A 20,915-nucleotide genomic window follows, 5' to 3' on the forward strand; every position below is an offset into this window, starting at 1 on the left:
TTCTAAATTTAAGCATTTCAAGTAGATTTGACCTCTAAAGTCCTTTGCAATTGAGTTTAAAAGCTAGCTATCAAGGTTTTTATCAGTGTTGCAAGTATTCCATTCTGGGAATGTTTTACTTCTGAGACAATCATTAGATTATTAATTTAAATATTAATTAATAAGTTGACTTAAAAGTGCTCCCACTGAGACAACTACAATTTTAAAGTAGTATTAAGACTAAGGGTACAGGAATGGGTTAGTAACTAAAGGTGCAAATAAAGTTTGAGCACTTAGGCTTTTTCCAATATGACTGGTACAAGAAATACATCTGTTTATTCAACAATTTCCACCTTATTCAACGCAACTACATGTCTTCTGTTCCTTTCCTACGCCTTTCTTACAAACTCTTACCCTTTATCTTTCATTTTCATCTCTGCTCACCAGAATTTTTTCTGCCATCTGCTGGATCTGTTGAGATTTAGTTTGAATATCTTCCTTTAGACGGTTTTCTCTTCGTTCCACAGTCTCTAATCTCTTCACTTGATTCTCCAGAGAATGGCGCCGTTCCTGTAAAGCAATTATTAACTGCCAGTGAAGCTAACCAGCTCTGCATTATCACTAGGCAATGAGTATTTCTAGAAAAAGTCACCTAAAGCAGTCAGTATAGGGTTGTCTTTTATATTTGAAATGCTCATCTTGCCTCAAATCTCCTACACTAAGCCCACGCCCTTATTGACTCCTTGCTGAAAACAAAAACCTCAGTTTTCCTTCGAGTAAATACATAATTTTTAAATTAAAAATAGATTTATGTCTAACATCACTTTCCTGTGAATAGTTACTAGAGGAATACCAGCTGTTCAGTCATTCATATGATGGGTCCTAACCAGATAACTAACTTACTCTAGATAGACATTCTCCACTCACCTCTGCTTCAAGCAATTTCTTCTTCATGCTTTCATTAGAATCTTCCCGATTCTGCAGTTTCTCCAACTCCTTCTCAGCTCTCTCCTTTGCTTGTCGAATATTCTGAAGAAGTTCTGTAGCTTCTGAGCTGGCTTTCACAGCCTAAAGGTCCAAAGGAAAAAAATAATTAAAATATTATAAGAAAAACATACACAAAAAAACTTGGTATGTGAATAGTTCATAACCTCAAGACAGTCTACAGTTTGAATAAAAGTGCTCCTGAACTTTGGCCTAGCAGTCTAAAATTAAGACAACTTAGAAACATGAAGGAACCCAGATTCTACCTCCTGTTACATAATTCTTCTGTTTCACAATAAAATTAAAATCTTGCCAGTTTCTAACTCTGTGTATGGAAAATAAAGGCTACCCTCCAATTCAGCTTAAGTTCTTGGAAATAAAAAAAAAATATTCTTACTAAAACACCAGCAGAGTAACACAATTCCTTAGAATTAATGAAAGGAGGAAAGAGGAGGGGCACTTAAAACATGACTCATTTGTAATGTTAGAAGCACTATTTCTATATAGTTTTGGCCTCCTATTCATGTTGTGTATCACTTGCTCTTGCAAAAGCCCTCTTCTCAACAGATGCCAAGTTTGAAAAGGTGTCTCAGTGATTATTATGACAACTGCTTTCTTCTCTGCTGAAAGGTCCCAATACAAACATTTTCCTACTGTTCTTACAGTGCCACATTAAGTGACAGATTGATCACAACTGCAAACATTAGTTATTATGCACTTCCTTCAGCTTACATTGCTAAGGTACTTTAATTCTGCTGCGAGCCCTTATCATTTAACTTTTTTTTTTTCTATGAATAACTGAACTGGGACATAATTTTGTGATTTAAACAGAGTACGGTGGAAGACTAGACCAAGTCCAACATGTATCTTCCTGGAGAGCTAAAAACATCTGAACCCTGTATCCAGAAGCAAGGGACAGTGCATTGCACATGGCATCTTTGAATTAGAATTTCTGTACACTACTCCAGTTCTGACTCAGAGCTGTTTACAAAAATAAACAATGTTGACATGTCTCAAGAGCCAAAAGCATGCTGAAAACACAAGTAATTTCAGATCCCAGTTCTCATCTCATTTTCCTTACCATCCCCCATGCTATGACTAGTTCTATTTTTGAGGATAAAACAAAGTGCATCCCTCCTCTGCACTAAGGTTTTACTGGAAAATCCTGTGAAAAATTCAGTTTCATTACACAGACATTACCTTTGACAGCTTTTCCTGCAGCTCCTGGATTTTGGCCTGTTGCTCTGTATTGATCTACAGTTAAATAAAAAGATGGGAGGATGGGAGGAAAGAGTGTTACAAAATCAGGAAGGAAAAAATGTTCTCTGTTTATGATATTTATTTTATATACTTATATATTTATATATTTTATTTATTTTATTTCACTTCCCAAAAACTATTTGTTTATCCCTATAAATTCTAACATACCAAAATGCTACTTGGCAAATCTACTCCTATTTTACTAACATCTGGTTGACTTCATATTTTGGTCACCAAGCAGATTGGTTCAGTGTGAGAATACTCAGAATTCTTTTTATTTTTCATTTGTTATTCCTTATTCAGAAAGAAATGTATCACTCAGGTATCACTAACCTAAGTCCAAACTGAAATTACACATGATGGTTTGTCTGACAAGGTTCTGAACACTACCCATTAAGAACAGGATATCCAGACACAGCTTTACATCAAATCAGAAAGAACAGTGAATCAGACCAAGAAAAAGGTAAAGTAAAGTAAAAGGAAAGTAAAGGAAAAGGAAAGTAAAGTAAAAGGAAAGTAAAGGAAAAGGAAAGTCAAGGAAAAGGGGAAGGGGAAAGGGGAAAGGGGAAAGGGGAAAGGGGAAAGGGGAAAGGGGAAAGGGGAAAGGGGAAAGGGGAAAGGGGAAAGGGGAAAGCGAAAGGGAAAGGGGAAAGGGGAAAGGGAGAAAAAGAAGGAAGAATGTGAGGCTGTGCAAGCCATTGTCCAGCCAAAGACACTCTTGGTTTAAGTGCATTACAGGGAAGATCCAGGAAGCAAATTCCAGGACCCTGAGGAAGCATACCTTCTCCAATTTGGAATACAACTCTCCTGCTTCATTTTTTCCTTGATCTTTAACCTGTAACTTAAATATAAAATTTATAAAAGTGTCAGGAAAAGTTGCAGTACACTAGTCTTCTATCCAGTCATCACCTCATGCAATTTAAACACAAGCAGTTACCCCAAATAAAAATGACATTATTTCAAGTAGACAATTGCAGGACATTTTGTATTAGTTGCACAAGCTACACTAATCTTTAGAGGACACAGACACAACGTGTGTGTGTAAAACTGCACTAGAAATTCAAGCAAGCCTCAGGCCCCTCTCCCATGAAACCTAAACTACCTTTTGCAATTTGTTGTGACATTCAGCAGCTTTACGTTTGAATTCTTCAGCTGCCAGTCGGGACTCTCTCAGCTCCGATTCATAAAGATCACTACGCCTGCGAGCTGAAATAAGATCCTCTTCTAATTGATTCATCATCAACCTCATTTCTTCTACTTGAGCTTGATATTCCTGTAGTTGTGGTGGAAGGGAAGGAAAAGGTATTACATTTCAGAGGCAACAGGGGAAATACTTGGAGCAGTAGATCCCAGAATACTGACTGTAGGTGAGAAGGGCATTTGAGAATATGTGGAAGAAAAGTAAAATACAAAATAAAATAGCGAGAGCTAAATAAAATAATATAGTCCTAGTGTTCTGGTTTGAATCTTGTCATTTTCTAACCAATGCCTCATCAAAGTCAAAATGCTGACTTTTTGAGAGTGGCCTCTTTGGCAGCAACACATATATACAACTACATACAAATGATAAAAATTACTTACATTTCTAATTTCTGAAACAGAAATGTGCCTTTGAGTTGATGTCTCTACTAAATGCCCAGATGCTCCCTCAAGATAGATTTTCTCAGGCTGATAACATGACAATTACCACAGATCTGTACAGCTTGGGTAAAAGGAAAGAAGGAAAAGCAGAGGGGTAGCATACTGTGACTTCTAGCTGTCAGTTTTTTTTTTTTTGACAGAGTTAAAAAGGATAATATTGATCTGTATGGGAGACAATCCAAAATCAAAGATAACCTTAGAAAAACTGTATAAGAATTGCTTGTAGAAGATACCTGCTTATACAGGCAGAAATAATGATTCCCCATCTAGGACACTAGAAGATAGGGCATTTGGATGGGTAAGGTGGGAGAAGAAAGGACATTTGAATATCTCAATGAGACTGGGTACTCTCATGAAACTAGCCTGTGAGATTGCTTCTTCTATCTTCACTGGAAAAAAAAGAATTTAGTTATGCTATTTTATATTTAGCATTTACTAACTCCTGTAAGTATACATTTTATAAAATTACTCTAAACAACAAAAAAAAAACAAACCACCAAACACAAAAAAACCAAAACCAAAGTATTTTTATGAAGCTGTTTACAAGCAGAAAGCATGCATATCAAGAACTAGGAGAAAAGATGATGAAGGACTCACAGTGGGGGAGTCTATCTTTCCATTTTAATATCTCACAGTACACCTGACTATTCCCATATTCAGAAGACTAACTGTCTCATGACAAAATCAGGTTTGTCATCACTTCTTCCAGACAGCCAGCTGCCTTTAGTTAGACAAGTGACTGCACAAATACTGACCCTAATGTTACCCTGTAGCTCTCTAGCAACACGGAAAGCTTATGTTGCTATTTAAAAAAGCTGTGCCTTCAACAGATTGCTTTACTATCCATCACGGGGAGCATGACTCGTAATCCCCAAACTGGCTCTCCAGTTTGTAAGGCAGACAGGGGACCTACTCTTTCCAGTTAGTCTCTTTGTGGATCTTATTTTCTTGCTGGAAAGAATTTAAGCCTTTTGATAAGAAGTGAGCATACATAAGCACAAATTTTCATTTCATGCAAATACATTGGTGAATAAAAAAAGGCAGAATGGTTTGAATATATGTGCTACTCAAAAATTATACTTTGTTAAGACTTCCTAAAATACACGGCTTTTTTATCAGCAAACACTTGACCAAAGGATTACAGGTATGACTACAGCTGCCACTGAAAGTTCTTTGGGAAAGGAGGAGAATGGGGAGGGAGAGAAGAAAGAAGAGGAAATAATTGTTAATATTTCAGTTTTTCTTGTTTCTTCACATTTGCAAGACTATAAATAAATCTCATGGTCAGGTCAGAGTATCAGACCACGTCACTCAAGGCAACACAACTGATACCTCTTGCATACTTAGCAGTCATAGTTTAAAAACTATCAAGGCTGTATTTAATTGCATATTAATGGACAGGCAAAGCTCACGGCATAAACGTGAAGCAAATCACATCAGGGTAGCTACAGACAAATGAATTGGCCTCTCTTAAAATACAGATTCTGATTTGCTGCAAGTTCATCCATTGGGTCTTCATCAAGTAATGACCAGAACACAGTTTTAGTTATAAAGAAAAAAAAAACCAACAAAAAAACAAAACAAAAGCCAAACACACACTCCAAACAACCACAAAAAAACATCATGCTCTTCTAGCCAAGTACCTGGGGTTAAGTTGTTGAACCTACAGCCTTGCCATGAAAATATCTAATACCCAATTATTAGATTTTGAAGATTCTGATTTGCTGTTAATTTTAATCAGTCTGTCTCTAGCTTCATGCTTTCAACAGCAAAACTCTGAGACTCTTCCGCCTCACCTCCCAGTTCCCTCCAACTTAAAAAATAATGATCCAAGTTTTTAATGGCTAAGATCCACCTGCTGGTATGAGTCAGCAAAACTCTCTCCTGCATCTTTTGTTGCGGTGTTCTTGCACACGCGTTTCAGATAGCTCAGAAGACCACCCCAGATATGAAAGTTTGCAGGATATATTTTCAGATTCATTTTTTGACCTAAATGGCATCTTTATGTCATCATGAATCTTCACAGGACAAACTAAAAAGTTTTGGGACAATATTTCATTAAAAAGTAATTGCAGTATTTCCTTGTGTTACATGCCTCTGTACTGCCTAAGAAGAGGTTTTAGTATTTGATATTCATCATTAACAAAAATGTTCCACATTTCAATATTTAAAGCAACCTTGCTAATAGCACAATGAAGTTTAATTTAATGAATGTTTTCTTACATAAAACAACCATCCAGAAGAACTCTGTAGAATCCTATGGAGGCCTGCTACATCCAGAGGGTTGCTTTTGCATTTCATTGCTTTTTACATAAGAGCTGTTCACGTCTAGAGATTTATTACAAAGGTTTCTGGGCTTCCTTGTCTCAAAACTATGAAATTAGTCAGTTAGTGTTTGCAAAGTGCTTTGAAGATGAAAAACAACAGATAATTGCAAAGAATTGTTTGAATGCCATAATAAATTTCGATTTCTTTTTTACAATATATGTTGCTATTAATTCATAAAACTGAACGGGTTCTGTCTTGTAGACCATTTAAAATCTAAAAACGTCCACATTTGTCTTATTTTCATTTAATTTTGACATTTTTTTCCTTATGAACAACTGTATTGATTAATGAATTTTTAACATCCTTCTGTTGGAAAAAAACTATGAACATCTACTTTGCAAATAGATTAAATTAGGAAAAGAACAGCTAGGCAACACATATTCTATTTTGAAAGACTATTATCCATTTCAAATGGTCAGATGAGAAGGAGGGGAAAAAAAATACACCACAAAATGGAGGCTAGTTCAGTTTTCTCCCAGGTAAAGATTCATGAACTAATGAAACTAGTATAGCTTGACCATAGTTGACTTCTAACGTAGCATATTACTAAAATATTGCAACTTTCTCCTAACCTGATTTTATAGAAAAAGTACTTTCAGGACTAGGAAAAGAAAAACTTGAAGTTTGAAGTTTGTGCTTACTTGCAGTATACGCAAAAGTGTAATTCTCTTGCCTCCCATTTTGTTGAAGAAACCACGTGAAAACACACAAACTGGGAGGCACCACAGCCTACCAATGTAAAAGGTAATCCTGGCAACAGAGCCAGAATATGCCAAGAATGCCTGTTTGTAGATGGCCACTCTGCTCCCCGAAGAAGCAGGTTCTATATACCTGTTCTTTGATCTCTTGCAGTTTTCGGCTTTGCTCTCTGATATCATGAAGTAGCTGTAGTGCCTTATCATCTTCCTGAGACACTTCCATCCGTGCCTGCTCCAGGCTTCGCTTTAAGCTCTGCAGAAAGCAAAATGTTCAATACATAGTCTTTGGTTTTTCAGATACCTGTATAATAAAAGATCTTTAGCTACACAAATGCCTCCTCGACTGCAGCGAAGCATCAAAAAAATTGAGGCACCAACAAAACCCTAAAGAAATTCATAGCCAGTGCTGCTGCTGCCTGGATAGAAGCAGCCCATTTTACAAACACCGTTTACTTGACTTGAATCTTAGGTTAAATCTCTACCTCCTCATATAAGGTTCTGAGACAAAAAACCACAGAGATCACAAAAGGCATCCATTATTGACAGCATTTATCTATATTTTATCTAGCACTAATTCACAACCTAGGTACAATCCTTCAACTTTATGTTACTAACAAGTCTATTAATTTTTCCTGTTGCTGTTAAGCAAGTTAAATCCTTTAATCACTGTTAAACTTCTACAAAGACCAGAAGAGCTGCTTCTGTATCTCACCACATACCTTACCTGCAAATTTTAACAGACCAGTGGTCCTCCTATCAACTGCATATTATTCTTTGGTATAAGAAAATCAGTCAGGCTCATTTTAAAACATGCTTCCTAACAAACAAATCCATCAAAAAAAGCTTTTCTATTCTCTGAAGCAGAGCATTATCTGGATTTTTGTTCTTGATACAAGAGAAATAAGGAAGCAGAATATTATATCCAACTGAAAATACAGAGACTAGAATGAAAATATCCTGATTGGAATCATGCCAGGACAACTGGGCAAACATTCCAACTCCCATGAAAAATGCAAAATGATTGAAGAAATTGTTTCAAGGCCTCATTTTTATATTCTATCTGAAAAATAGCACCTGTCCTAGCATCATCCCCAACGTTACGCTGGGGAACTGGATCAGTCTGAACTCAGAATACCACAGATGGAGGCAACATCACTGTTTCCTAATCCTCTTATTTGCCCTTGAAGCTTTCTGTCTAGGCACTGATGAGGCCCCAGTCCTCCACTGTCTAAGAAACCCTCAAGAAATTAAACCCAAGCATGTTCTAGCACAGCCATTAAGACAAACATCACAAATAGTTTCAGCAAGACCAGGACAGTAGTTACTCCTGTATGTTCTAAGCACATGACCATGAAACAAAGTTTGAATGAAACAATCAAGCAAGCCTCTGAAAACAATTCAGGGCTCCTTATTCAACAGATATGCTCTCCCGTAGTATTTTCTCTCCAACTGAAACCATGATGGAAAAGAAAGGCAAAGACCACCAGATTTCAGGCCTTCAGAGCTCAAACAACTGGTGTAATGGCTCACACTGCATTCTGTGATATAGGTGGCCAGGTCCTGCTCCAGGAGGGATCGCTGGGTCTCAGAGGCTTTCAGTTCCACCTCCTTTTGGCTAAGTACAGCCTCCACCTCTGACACTCTCCGGTGCAACCGCGTCATTTCCTGCTCCATCTGCAATAAATATTAAGAGGTTATAAAGGGGGCTTCAAAAGCTTTGTTAACTGCTACTTTCAGAGCTCTGTTTGTAAGGAATTTGTCTCCAAGAGACTTCTAGGTATATTTCTCCAAATGGTGTTTAAATTCCAATACCATTGTCTCTGCTCCAGGAATGCACAGTTCTTCTTAAGGACAGCAGTAAGTCTAAGTCACCCCATTCATTCAAGCTGCTTGTTCAAATTCAGTCATTCTTCGAACCCCAGTTAGCAAAGAAGACACAATCATTTTTCACCTGACTTGCAGAGATGGGTCACTTTAACCTTATCCCAAATCCATGCTGGACCAGAAGATGGTGTCCCCCCATCTCCTTGTCAGGAGCAAATGGTCAAATCCAGAACAGGGCAGGGAGAAAAGTAATCAATCTCTCATAAAAGTCTCAAACAAGCAGTAAGTTTTGAAAGACTCCACCAGGTTCCCTTTACTGGAGCACAGCAACTAATATAGGATGTTCACCGTAACCAGTGACGTGACAACAGTTATGCAAGGAGAAGCTGTTGAGATAGGAAGAGAACCTCAGAACAGTACTGCTGCAATTGTGTGTATGATGAAGAGGCACGGCCTGCAGGAAGAAGCAGTCATCTGTGTCACGCTGAGAAAAGGACTGTTTAGCATCCAGAGCCACTTCTTGTTAAGATTAAAGTATCTAGAGCAACAGCATGGCCTAAATTCATCTCCCTTTGTACTGGACAGGAGGCCACCTCACTGAAGGAAAAGCGCTTTGCCCACCAGGAGACTGGATGATCAGCAGCATCTGACAGATCCCTGGACACAGAGTGGTTGCAGATTCCTGGAGCAATGGAGATGGCCAATCGCATAAATAAATACCTTGTGACACTTGTCCTGGACGTCTTGGAGTTCTTTACTCTTGAGAAGTAGTTTCTTTTCCATGGAGCTGACCTTAGCTGGAGAATCCACACTTGGAAAAACAGATCTAAAAGAGCAAAGCCAAACAGCAGATAAATATAGGCAAAAGGTAGAGAAATCTGTATTTTGCAGCTTTGGTAAAGTCATTGGGTACTTACTTCTACCATGATAAAAAAAGGGAGCAGCAGTCACTGCCTAACAGCCATCATTTCAGATCAAACATACTCAAGACACTATAGCATTATTCAGTAATCCATGTGTGCTTCTTAGTTACAATATTAATATTTTTCTTCAGTGTCAGAATGCAAAACAATAAATGACAGCAACATTACTGCATAAATTGTACAGATTTAGAAGTGTAACAAAAACAAAGCATAATGTCCATGTAACCATTTGGAAAGGTAACACATTTTCTGAGAACTGCTTTTTATTTTGCACTTTTTTAAACAGGTTTTTAAATTATCCTCAAAGTACAAACCCCCTAAAAACTTGTTATCATGTGCACCACAGGAAAAAATATTTCATATCCTTAGTTACCTTCTGTGAAGCCAAATTGAACTGAAAGTTTCCTAACCCAATTCCTACTATCCCTATAAACTCAATCAATACCAATATGATTAGTCACACTGCAGAACTTCAGAGTTCTACTTTTAAGTAATTTTTTTGGTGAGACACAGCTTAAATGTACCATTCAAAACTGACTCCAGAAACCTAGGGAAAATATTTACATGTTCTTAAGCTTTCTATCTAATTGGGACTCAACATTTAAAAATATTAATTCTGTTAGTCTAAATTCAATTTAAAATAGAATAGGAAGCCACTCAATGTTTTTGAGTATATTTTTAGTACCTTAAATATTTAATTTGCCACCAAAAAATTAAATACGCACATCAAAACATAATTTTAAAAATTGCCTTCTCCCTTACATAAAATGATTCAAACTAGATATTTAAGCAGTTAATGATGGAACCAATATTAACTGATAGATGAAAACACAGAAGTACAATGAAGGTGCTAATAAAAGATCATGGTCTGCCCACACATTGCTTGCTGCTTCTCCTGGCCACAGTTTTGTATGCAACCAGTTATCCCCATGGAGAGAAATGAGCTTTGAGCAGCTCTCTGCATATAACCATACACCCACACACAGCAGCACAGTTTCTTCTTAACACCAAGGGAAGTTTTATTCCATCACCACCATTTTCTGAGAAAAAAACTACTTCTTAATCCAAATAGACACGCAGGATAGTCACCAAAGGATTTTTATAAAAATGTTGCAGCAATATATATGTATCAAGACAGATCTGCAGTATTGCCACCTTAAGCAGACAGTAGGAAACACTCTTTCACTGTTAGCAAACAAACAGCAAACAAAATCCACCAGTTCTGCCTTGAAAGGTCAAATATTAATATTTCTTCAGAAACCTGATATGGGAAAATTTAGAAGGAAGAATCCTGCATGTCAATAATAGAGGTATGGTCAGGATTTAATGAAAAAAAAATGCTGAATGTTTTTATAAAGCATTTCTTTAGTCCTGGTCTGATCAATCCTATCCATCAGATTACCACATTTAACAATCAATTTATGAAGCATGTCTGTGCTCCTACAGAGAGCGGGGAATCATCTGAGAAAGATGCATATTAAATCCCATAACAGCTGGGTGTACAAACAAGGCTAAAAATGAATAGCTCAGAAAAGCAGTCTAAAAATACAAATTAAAGCTCACATTAACTAAAAAAGGCACTAAGGAATCTGCTTTAAAATGTTAATCAAATGTATGTAAATAGCTGCCAATGTGTACTGAGACAAGTCTGGAAATCTTTTTATAATAAAAATTTTGCTTTACATGTCTGAACTGTTCTGGCTGAAGCAATTGTTTGTTTTTTTGTTCAGTTCTAGTTTCAACATTAGCCATCACCTTTTTTTAGTTTCATTCTTTTCAAATGAGACATTACCTAAGATAATTCTACCCAGTTTTCACACACCTGGTTTTATTTTCTGCTTGTATTTCCCCTCCTCAGCAGGGCTCATTTTATTGGTTATTTTTGCTTATTTATTTTGCTATTAAAAGAATCAGAGCCTAATATTGCAGGCACCATTTTGCATTTCAAAAATTTCTCTTAGCAAGCCAGCTTCGAGCATACATCTGCATTACAACACAGGAAGAAATAGGACTGATTCAGGCAAAAAAAGGCACGTTGTTCAGCCAGGAGTGATGGGATGGGACAGAGCACCGGAGCCTCGAACGGCCCGAAGTTTGAATTTCATTAGGTGACTGTAGAGGGAGCTGCTCCTCAGGGTTGGTGTCGGTTTTGTAAGGAAAGAGAAGGCTGAAAACAAGAACTACAATCCTTCTCCCTCATCTCTGTCCAAAGGAAGAAATGCCTTGAAAATGTGTCCTGGTGACACGACAATGTCTCTGCCATGGAACAGTACATCTTACCCCCACGTGAAGCCCATTTCAGTTAGCACTGGACAAATGGTCATTGAGACATCCTTTCCAAGTAATTCTTTCTTGGGTACAAATTATATTTAAACAACTTCATGAACATCCATGCAACCTTCAAAGTATCAGAAAGAGGGCAGACAGAAGAAATCAAGAAAAATTGGATACTGACTAATCTAATAAGCTTTGCCATGGTGATAGAAGCTCTTGATACAGCATGACAAGGTGGAAAATACCCACATTGCTGGGGCACTCAGTCTTCCTCAAAGTCAGCATCACCTCAGAAATTAAACCCATCCAATCCAACATCAAAAGCCACAATGCAAAACTATCATTCAGGTTGGCTCCACCTCAGAATGTTTCATTTAATTAACTACCACCTCTGGATCAATTCCCTTAGCACAGCAGAGCAGTTTCTGCTGTTTCCTCTGAAGTGTGTAAATAAGATTAACAAGAGGTAACCAACATACATCAACAAGAAAATGTAATAAAAGATTTAAAAAAACAAGTCTTTGGTACCAAGCATGGACAGCACTACGTATGCCAATTTCCGTTCAAAAAAAGCTAAAAAACAAGTCAACCTAAAGCTTACTTTCTAGTGATTTCAGACAGACCACCAACAGCCTCAACCAGCAGAACTATCAGAAATGGTGCTAGCTGTAGAAAAGTTCCTCCAATCTTACTGTTGCTGAGATGAAGAAGAAAAAAGCACTACTATAGGAAAAAATGTAAGACAATTCTGGGTTATTGAACTTGTATCTTAACCTCTTTTGTCCCTCATACCTTCCTTTCTTTTTTGCCATTCTCAAACCCCCAACTCACCTGTGCTTCTTCCTTCTCACAACGATTGACACCATCTGTCCTGATCCTGGCCCCCACACAACATGCCTATAATCTCAGCCCCCATCCCTCATGCTTTATTCTTTTTAGCATTATACTCATCTGTACCTTCCACCCCCTCGTAAATGCTTGCTCAGGACTAAAAAAAACCAACCAAAAGCAAACAGTGATACCATCAATCTGTGAATAGAGATAGCTGAAGTGAAGCATATTTTTGGTATGCTCATCCTCTGCTTCCTCTTTAATCTATCTTTGGTGAAAGAGTTTACCGGAACTCAACAAACTGTTGGAGGAAATCAGGAGTCCTCTGTTTTGGAAGGATGGCCATTTTAACTCTCAGTATTTTATGATGACAATCTCAAACACACATTGAATCTTTCAAATTTAAAAAAAAAAAAAGAAAAAAAAAAAAAAGAAAAAAAAAATCTTGAAAAATACCACTTCTCCGGAACTTATAGAAAATATTTGGACTATCTACTAAAGCCTCACAGACCACAATTCAGGAATTACTAGGGTTATATTTATTGTGTTCTGAGAGAGAATTAAAAAATTTAAAACCCTGTACCAGCAACTGAGGCAAGGCACTAGTCCCACTGTCAGCCATGCCTGCAAATATATCTCTAGGTTCTGGTTTAGCAAGTATTTTGGATTAACTTAAATTTTGCATCACTATTATGCAGACCCCTCTAGCTCCTTAATCGAGCCCAAGAGAGGACAAAGGAGCAAAAATTTACATCACAAACTATTTTTCAATTAGACATTTATATTTATTTGGTATTTTGGCATATTTTATTAGCTGGGGAGTTTTTGTGGTGTCGGTTTGTTTTAAATTAGGTATTTTGGTATATTTGGTTAGCCCTGGATTTATCATGTATTTATCAGGGCTTGGGTCTCTGCTTGTCACCTGCAAAGGACAAGAACAATTTTTTCACCACTTGATGGGTATTTCTGGCATCTAAGGATTCTTCTCACTTATTCTAAGCACTGGAGCTTAGACACAGGGAGAGAAAGCAAGGTCGGGCTGGCTTTTAATGGTATTAAACTCTAAGTTGCCTGTTATCTTGTCACAGTCACACAGTGGCAGCCAAACCAGCAGCCAGATTTGCAGTCAGACAGACATTTCCCCCCTATATCAAGAATTCAGAGGCCATGATGGGAGAAGGTGTTAGCTGGCCCTCTGCAGCCTGACTGCAGTTCTTAGAATCATAAAGGAGACTTACTTAAGAAACACTATGATAGTACAGGAACCTATGACATAAGCAATGTCCTTGATTTCTCCTGATTGCTTTCTATAACATGTTATTGCCATGCCTTTTGCTCTTCTGTTAAACCTTACTTTTGTTACAGAGTCACAAATACTTCCCAAAACATGTGGTATGGGAAACACACAGAACATTTCAATTCATTGGACCCCTCTAAACTACACACCAACTGTGTGATTCCTGGCAACAGGTTCATAGGACTTGGGTCACACTTTCTTCTAGCCCTAGATGGTTGGGAGAAAGGAGAATGGAAAAGAGAACTTCTTTCATGCTTCTTCTGTCCAATTATTTTTTTAACTGCCTTTTCTCTGACGTATTTGAAATTCCAAGTTCAGTTATGACCTTTCAATGTCCAGTGAACAACGGCAAGAACTGAACCCTAAACTTCATAGTTTGACAGCCCTCAAACTAAAAGTAATGAAAGTTTCAAGGACCTTGTTAATGGCACTCTGCAGTTGCCTGGCCTAACTATAAGCAGCAGTAGGGACATCAGAGCTATCATGCTGCAGACACAGGAACACAGATCTGCATCACTTAGCAACCATAAGGGTTAGACTTTCAGAGGAAAGATTAGGAAGAAAAATTCTGGGCTGATAAACTCGATGACTTCAGACCTTCCAAAGAAGAAATCCCAAGATACGTATCAGATAAGCCTACCCCCTATTTACTGTTCTTTTCCCCATCTAGAATTTTATATTTAAGCTAGTGGGGCCAGAAACAGTACTTTATTTCCTCATATAAAACATACAGCACATAATATTTTATAAATAAGAAGTTATCTTTATGACTCAGTGTTGCAGTCCTATTGAGAATAAACTAGTCTCTGCATTATTTAAATACAGATAGTTCCAAATATCCATACATTCCTTGCCATATTTCCATCTCCTCCTTTAACAAAATGCAAGCATTTACTGCTAAAAATATCAAAGTTCATCTATTGAGATCTCATTCAAAAAAAGGAACAACTGAGACTGTTTTATATTAAAATTATTTGAGGGAAAATTAAGTACACTATGTCTTTTTGTTCCAGCCTAGGAAAAAACAGGACACATTCAAGCAGAAATTCTATGTCAGTCAAAATGTCTCTAGAACACATTAATCTCTATGGTTTTTTGCTATACCCTTTCTCATCTATTACCAAAAATACAAATATAACTTCAATACACATTTTTGGTACCAGCTCCACAAAGCCAGTCGATCAATCAATCAATATGCTGTAGCTGTATTACTTTTCAGCCTTACACAGTTACACCACTGTTCCTGAGACTTTACCTCATGCTTCTTTTCACTTCTAGTGCTGAGCCTCCATTACATATACATTTTCACCATACATCTGTGGTCACTGGTGAGACTTTTCTGACTATTACATGAACGATCACGTGGCCTTGATATATGGATTGCAGTTCCCCATGCAGAAAGGATAGATGTGAGTTATTTAATTTCTAAATCAAGATAGATTTTAACCCCAGGTATCTACATATAAAATATTTTATTTTTCTAATTCTGCTGACAATACTATATCATTTCACCAAAATACTACTTTTGTGGTTGTTTTGTCTTTTCCTTTCCTTCTTCTTTTGTCATAAAAGCAACTCTGCCAAGGAGAAACAATCAAAGATTCCCTTTTTATTACTGACATAACCATCTTATAACCTTGATTCACAGTGTGGGCAAGATCAAAGATGTCAACAGTAGCACCAGATTTGGTTTCACACTTACCGCAGTGTAACTGTCACAACCAGGATCACAAAAAAAATGAAAACTTTATTGACAGGTTGACAAGGAAATCCCTCAAGGGAACTAACTAGCAATGAACGTTGACATGAAAATACAGCACCTTAGTGCATTAAGTCACTAACCCAGCTGAAGGCACTGCGTTCCTCAGAGGCCTCATGAAATTGAGGTAAGGACTTCTCAACTTAACACACTGCACTAGTACTTTTTCTGTCATCAGAAACTAACCATCCACCACACCAAAGGGCTTCTATTATACTATCTGTATTGGTCATTTTCTCTGACTCCCTTCTGTTGGAAAACATGTTTTCTTTCAAACGAAAACCATTTTTTCTAGATCTTTACCTCCCTCCACAAAACACATCCCCTGCGTACTTCATGCGAATCTCCAGTCTCCTAAAACACAATACAGCAGTCTTCCTATTCAACTTGACCTAATAGCACACAGTCAGCTGCTGTGAAGCTCCTTCTCTTGTTCACTGACCCATCACTGCACATTCCCAGATTACTGGAACTCCATTTCTGTGGATCACCGATTCAGCCTTGCACATCCCCAGCACTTGGTGCCCACTCTCTGACCCAATAAAATAACACCCCCTCTTTTCCATCTCTGAACTCCTCAGTTTTTCCCTTCTTTCAGAGATCTGCAATATCAGAAATGTGATCACCTACTGCTCCCTAGTTAACAGCAACAACTAATTCAAAGTATTTAAACAACAATTTTCAAAATAACTGTTTTAGAATCAACCTTTTCATTCCCTTCCCTCCCCCTCATCCCAGAAATAATCATAGAAGGGTAGGATATGCACTAGCCACAGCAGCAACAGATAAAGCCAGAATCTGGCAGCTTCCCTAAAGCAGAGTACAGGTCAGTTAAAACAGCTTTTACACACACACCATCCTCACTGTAATGAACCTTTGCATTTTTCCAATTGTCCTATCCACCCAAGCAATAATTCCTACTTACTCTGATCTGAGGATCCCCAATGCCTTGATGAATGAAAACCCCACAAAAGGCAAATCTTCCCCTGAGAAGCCTGCTGGGTTCAACTGGCGCGTAGAGGATAAAACCCGCGAATTCTTCTCAGGTTCATCAAAATTTGAGGTGTCATCATCAGACTTGAGAGTAGGAACGAAGGGGGGAGGAGCTGGTGAAAAAAGCAAGCAGAAAAGACAAAATTCAGCCACAGTTCACTCTGCAACAGTCCCACACATTCAGAGCTTGCGATAGCACTGCAGCTCCTGCTTTTAATCTTGCTAACACAAGCAGACTGAGCTGCTGCTCTCAAATCGTATTACAGCAACAAGAGATTAACCCTTAAGGTACCAACATGGCTACCACTCTGCAGGCAGAATGTCTCCCACACTGATTCAACTGGGCTTTAGGTTGGAGATTTGAGATTGTTGGGTTTTGGGTTTTGTTTCAGGCTGGGATGGGTTTTATTTAAACACATTGAATCAAATCCAAGCACCAGACTAAGAAAATCATTACTGTAATATAGCTAAAGGTAATTCAATTCTGATTCATCTAGAAAAAGAAAATGTGTCCAACACAGCCAATTAGTGACACTACATGCAAATCTATCCTGATCCTTTGCTAGCCAGCTAAGAGCTATTTCTACCCATTAATACTATCAGGAATATTCCCAGCATAAGCTTCTAACCAACAACAAACTGTTTTTTCTCCTGAAAGATTCTAATAAAATATAGGTACTAGCAGCTAGCTGGTCTTTAAGAAGGGATGAAATATCAATAAGATTATTTCTTTAGAAAAGCTCACTAAAGATCTGGAACTCTTCTTGGGACACCACTGCAGTCTGGCTCTGATACAATCAGCTCTGAAGGGAGGTATAAATAGCAGGAATTACAATGTATTTCTTACTGTAATTTCTAAATTGGTAGCACTTAACTTGTAAAGCAGTTGTTTGATTTGTTTAATTTCAGCTCATTTTCTTGTGTTTGCTTCAGTTTAATTAGCCAAGAGAACAAAAGAACAAGTTCTTCTCAATGATGTGCAGCACCCAAGCTGGCTTGGCTACATGTGTGAAAGGAATGAGGGCAAAAAACATGCTGTGCAATTCCTGCCTCATTAAATCACGTTTTCTAAGATATTTATTTATTTATTTATTCCTCACTCGGGTCCTCATTCACTGCAAAACTACTGATCTCTTTTTTGGTCGCTAAAGGAGACAGCTCTTCATTCAACAAGGAGAACACAGCCCATTGTCACAAGCTGATGGAAGTGTAGTGTGCTAAAACCGTTACCATGGATCCAGTACAGATCTCCTGTAGCTGAAGGGCTGATGAGAACTGAAGAACCGGGAAGGAACATTACAACCCCTGCAGTGCAGGCTCCCTGCTCCTCACTCTGCATGCTCGGGGTTTAACCCTACCTGCCTGCAGTCGTGACAGATGCTGATGCTTATCTGACTGACACAGGCAGGATGAGTCACGGCTGGAGCTTGCTAGCTCCCTCTAGGTTGCCAAAGCCTTTCATTGCTCGCCTTTTAACTCTTCGTTCTCTAGACAAATGTAAACTACCCACAAGGTAAACAGTAATAGACAAATAGAAAAAAAATAAAACAAACCATCGGTATCAACTGCCGATTCCCAACCCCACCTGCAGGCTTTGCTAGCAGCCCCCCAAGAAGCCATTCTGATACTGCTCCCAAGCAAGGAAGTGAGAAGAAATCCCATGAAGCAGATAAGATGCTGATCACGTACAGTAGTTTCAAGTACAAACAGAATGAGATAAACAGGGAAAATATACAAATTAAATAGGATCTGAAGTAAGCAGTTCTACTTACTGGCTCCAAAACATTTCAATTTTCTGCCAATATAATGAATTTACTAATTTCTACTATTTTATTTGTGAGAATATAAATTTAGATCCAGTATAATGCTAACATTTAGGTACTGTAAACACAATTGTGGAATACAGATTGTTGATTAGCATCTGGGTTTTTTTAAAAATTCACTTTATGTCAGGATAATGTCCAGCTACTCTTTGATATGCTCTTAATGATCAAAAACAGAGAAACAAAAGAGAGCAGTTTGCAAGTGTATCATCCTTAATGCAAATATAACCCAAGAGTTACAGTTAATTCAAAGCAGAGGAGGAGAAGTTCAGGAATTAATATTTTGTAATTTAGGACCCCTGATGAAAGATTTTTGCACATCCTTTTACAGGAATGAGTTGCTGTACATTTTCTTTAAAGGCAGATACTGTCTTTGAGATAAAGTCAATAGAGAAAACACTTGGTCTGGGAAAGTCTAGAATCTTTCTTAAAGAGATAGCAAAACCCAACATAGCTGCCTTTTTATAATGGTAAAACAATCCTTCTTGATACTCCTCAGTTTGACAGATGAACTAATCTCTGAGAGAGACAGACCTGGTGCCTTACTTCACCAGAAATTAGCTAAGATCCTGAGGGTCATCTTCAAGCCCTTGCAATTTAATAAAGCCTTCTTCTTAGCAGTAAGAATTCTTAGTCAAGCCACATGCATAAAAGAAAATATAAGATCAGCATGCACATAAAGAGATGAAAAGCAATTAGTAGGTAACAAAAAGAACAATGTGAGAGAGCAAACCTTTGGGGCTGGTGGGGAACTAGTTCAAAGAGCACAATGTTTTATACTACAGTTTCCTCTGATTTTCAATAAAAGATGTGAACAAAAAAGATAAATTGCAAACCCTAGGTTTAAAAATAATTAGAAAATCATTTGCCCTCTCTTTTTCATTCACCAAAAAATCCATGATCAACAGTTTGAAAACTCGGCAACTTTGCAGTATAACCTTGCTACAACATTAGTATCAAGAAGGAGTAGTAACTAAAACAAAAACTTAGAAGAGTCACTCAACAAAACCACCTCTAGATGTTAAGTAGTTCTGAACTGTACACAGTGACTGAAAATGAGAAGCAGAACTTCAGAAGTTTCAGGACACTGGAGAAAATCTCACTGGGAGGAAGAGAATACCTTTAAGAAAAAAAATAAGCTAGATACACTCTGTCTGGTTTGCTAGTTATTTGGTAGATTCCTCGTAGTCCTTTATTCTTAAGACTAGGGAGTCCTTCATCTGATGTCCAAAACATTCACAGAATAAACATAGCAGTCTTATAAAAACAAGTTAAAACAGACATGCAATTTGCTGTCAAATGTGGGTCACATAATGACATAATTTGTAGCTATATTGTTACTTCTTGCTTGAAATCAGAGGACTGTCACACAACTATAGTATTTTCAAAACTAGATGAAGATTAGTGAATGCAAATAGACCAATGCTCTTGTCAGATGCTTCTTTAAAGGGAAGAATTCTTTAGTAGAGGTCAAGATAAGTCTCTCAGAACTAAACGTTAAAACCTTGCCATTGCATCTGACAAGGTGAAAAATTTGCACTTTTTTCAGGCTCACCCAACAGGGAGGCAAAACTATTACTCAAAAAGACAGTAAACCAAATGCTTGTACTCAAAGAAACTGGTTGGATAGAAAGACCTCTTTTTGCCTCCTATATGTTACACACAAATGTACATGTTGTTTACCATTTAAAGTATCTTGGAGAGAACTGCATGTTTTAAAAAAGCCAATTGCTTGCCTAGATACCTCCCCACTTGTGGAAGGATGTAACCCTCTTCCATCTGTTTCAAAGAATGACTTTCAGATGAAAAGGGGGTGTTGTAGGTTGCTAAGTTTAAAAAAAAAAAAAAAAAAAAAAAAAAGGAAAAAAAGCAAACACCAAAACCACCACACATACACTGCAGTACTTTAACCAGTTTATCATTGAGATTTTATCTAATCTCATTTATAGAAAATGAAATAAATGCTTCATTTCCCCTTGGAAATTCAAAAGGAATACAGAACATCTCTTAAGAATAAAAAATTGTCATTTCTTGATCTACAAGGTGATTTACCCATGCTTTCTGAGGAGAAGCATCTACACAGCCTTCTAAAATAGGTCGGGCATTACTACTCCTTGGGCTTTAAGAAGTGTTACAGAAGAAAAAAAGAAACTAGAACGTCCAGGTGATGTAATTTAAGAATGTTTCCTCTAAGACCACTTAAAAAAGGCACTGTACTAGTTCTAAACAATTTATACAACATTAACATCTTTCCTGTTAAGACAATGATCCAACACACACATTCCTGTTAATAAAAGAGAT

The 20,915-nt window shown here is 37.6% G+C and overlaps 1 protein-coding gene across 9 annotated transcripts in view; it reads right to left on the minus strand.

The window, feature by feature from the left end:
* CIT (citron rho-interacting serine/threonine kinase) overlaps positions 1–20,915 on the minus strand; it is a 69,126-nt gene that overhangs the window by 38,858 nt on the left and 9,353 nt on the right. For 5 of the 9 annotated variants that reach the window (XM_071763356.1, XM_071763353.1, XM_071763360.1 and 2 more), the window contains exons 10-18: positions 16,724–16,904; positions 9,435–9,540; positions 8,421–8,564; positions 7,024–7,143; positions 3,326–3,496; positions 3,005–3,064; positions 2,164–2,217; positions 907–1,047; positions 424–549 (exon numbers count right to left, since the gene is read on the minus strand). In XM_071763356.1, coding sequence (XP_071619457.1) covers positions 424–549; positions 907–1,047; positions 2,164–2,217; positions 3,005–3,064; positions 3,326–3,496; positions 7,024–7,143; positions 8,421–8,564; positions 9,435–9,540; positions 16,724–16,904 — 1,103 coding nt within the window. The remainder of the gene's footprint in view (positions 1–423; positions 550–906; positions 1,048–2,163; positions 2,218–3,004; positions 3,065–3,325; positions 3,497–7,023; positions 7,144–8,420; positions 8,565–9,434; positions 9,541–16,723; positions 16,905–20,915) is intronic. The other 4 variants (XM_071763358.1, XM_071763354.1, XM_071763361.1 and 1 more) reach the window with 1 other exon arrangement.

This window comes from Heliangelus exortis, chromosome 19 (assembly GCF_036169615.1).
Source record: "Heliangelus exortis chromosome 19, bHelExo1.hap1, whole genome shotgun sequence".
Taxonomy (NCBI): domain Eukaryota; kingdom Metazoa; phylum Chordata; class Aves; order Apodiformes; family Trochilidae; genus Heliangelus; species Heliangelus exortis.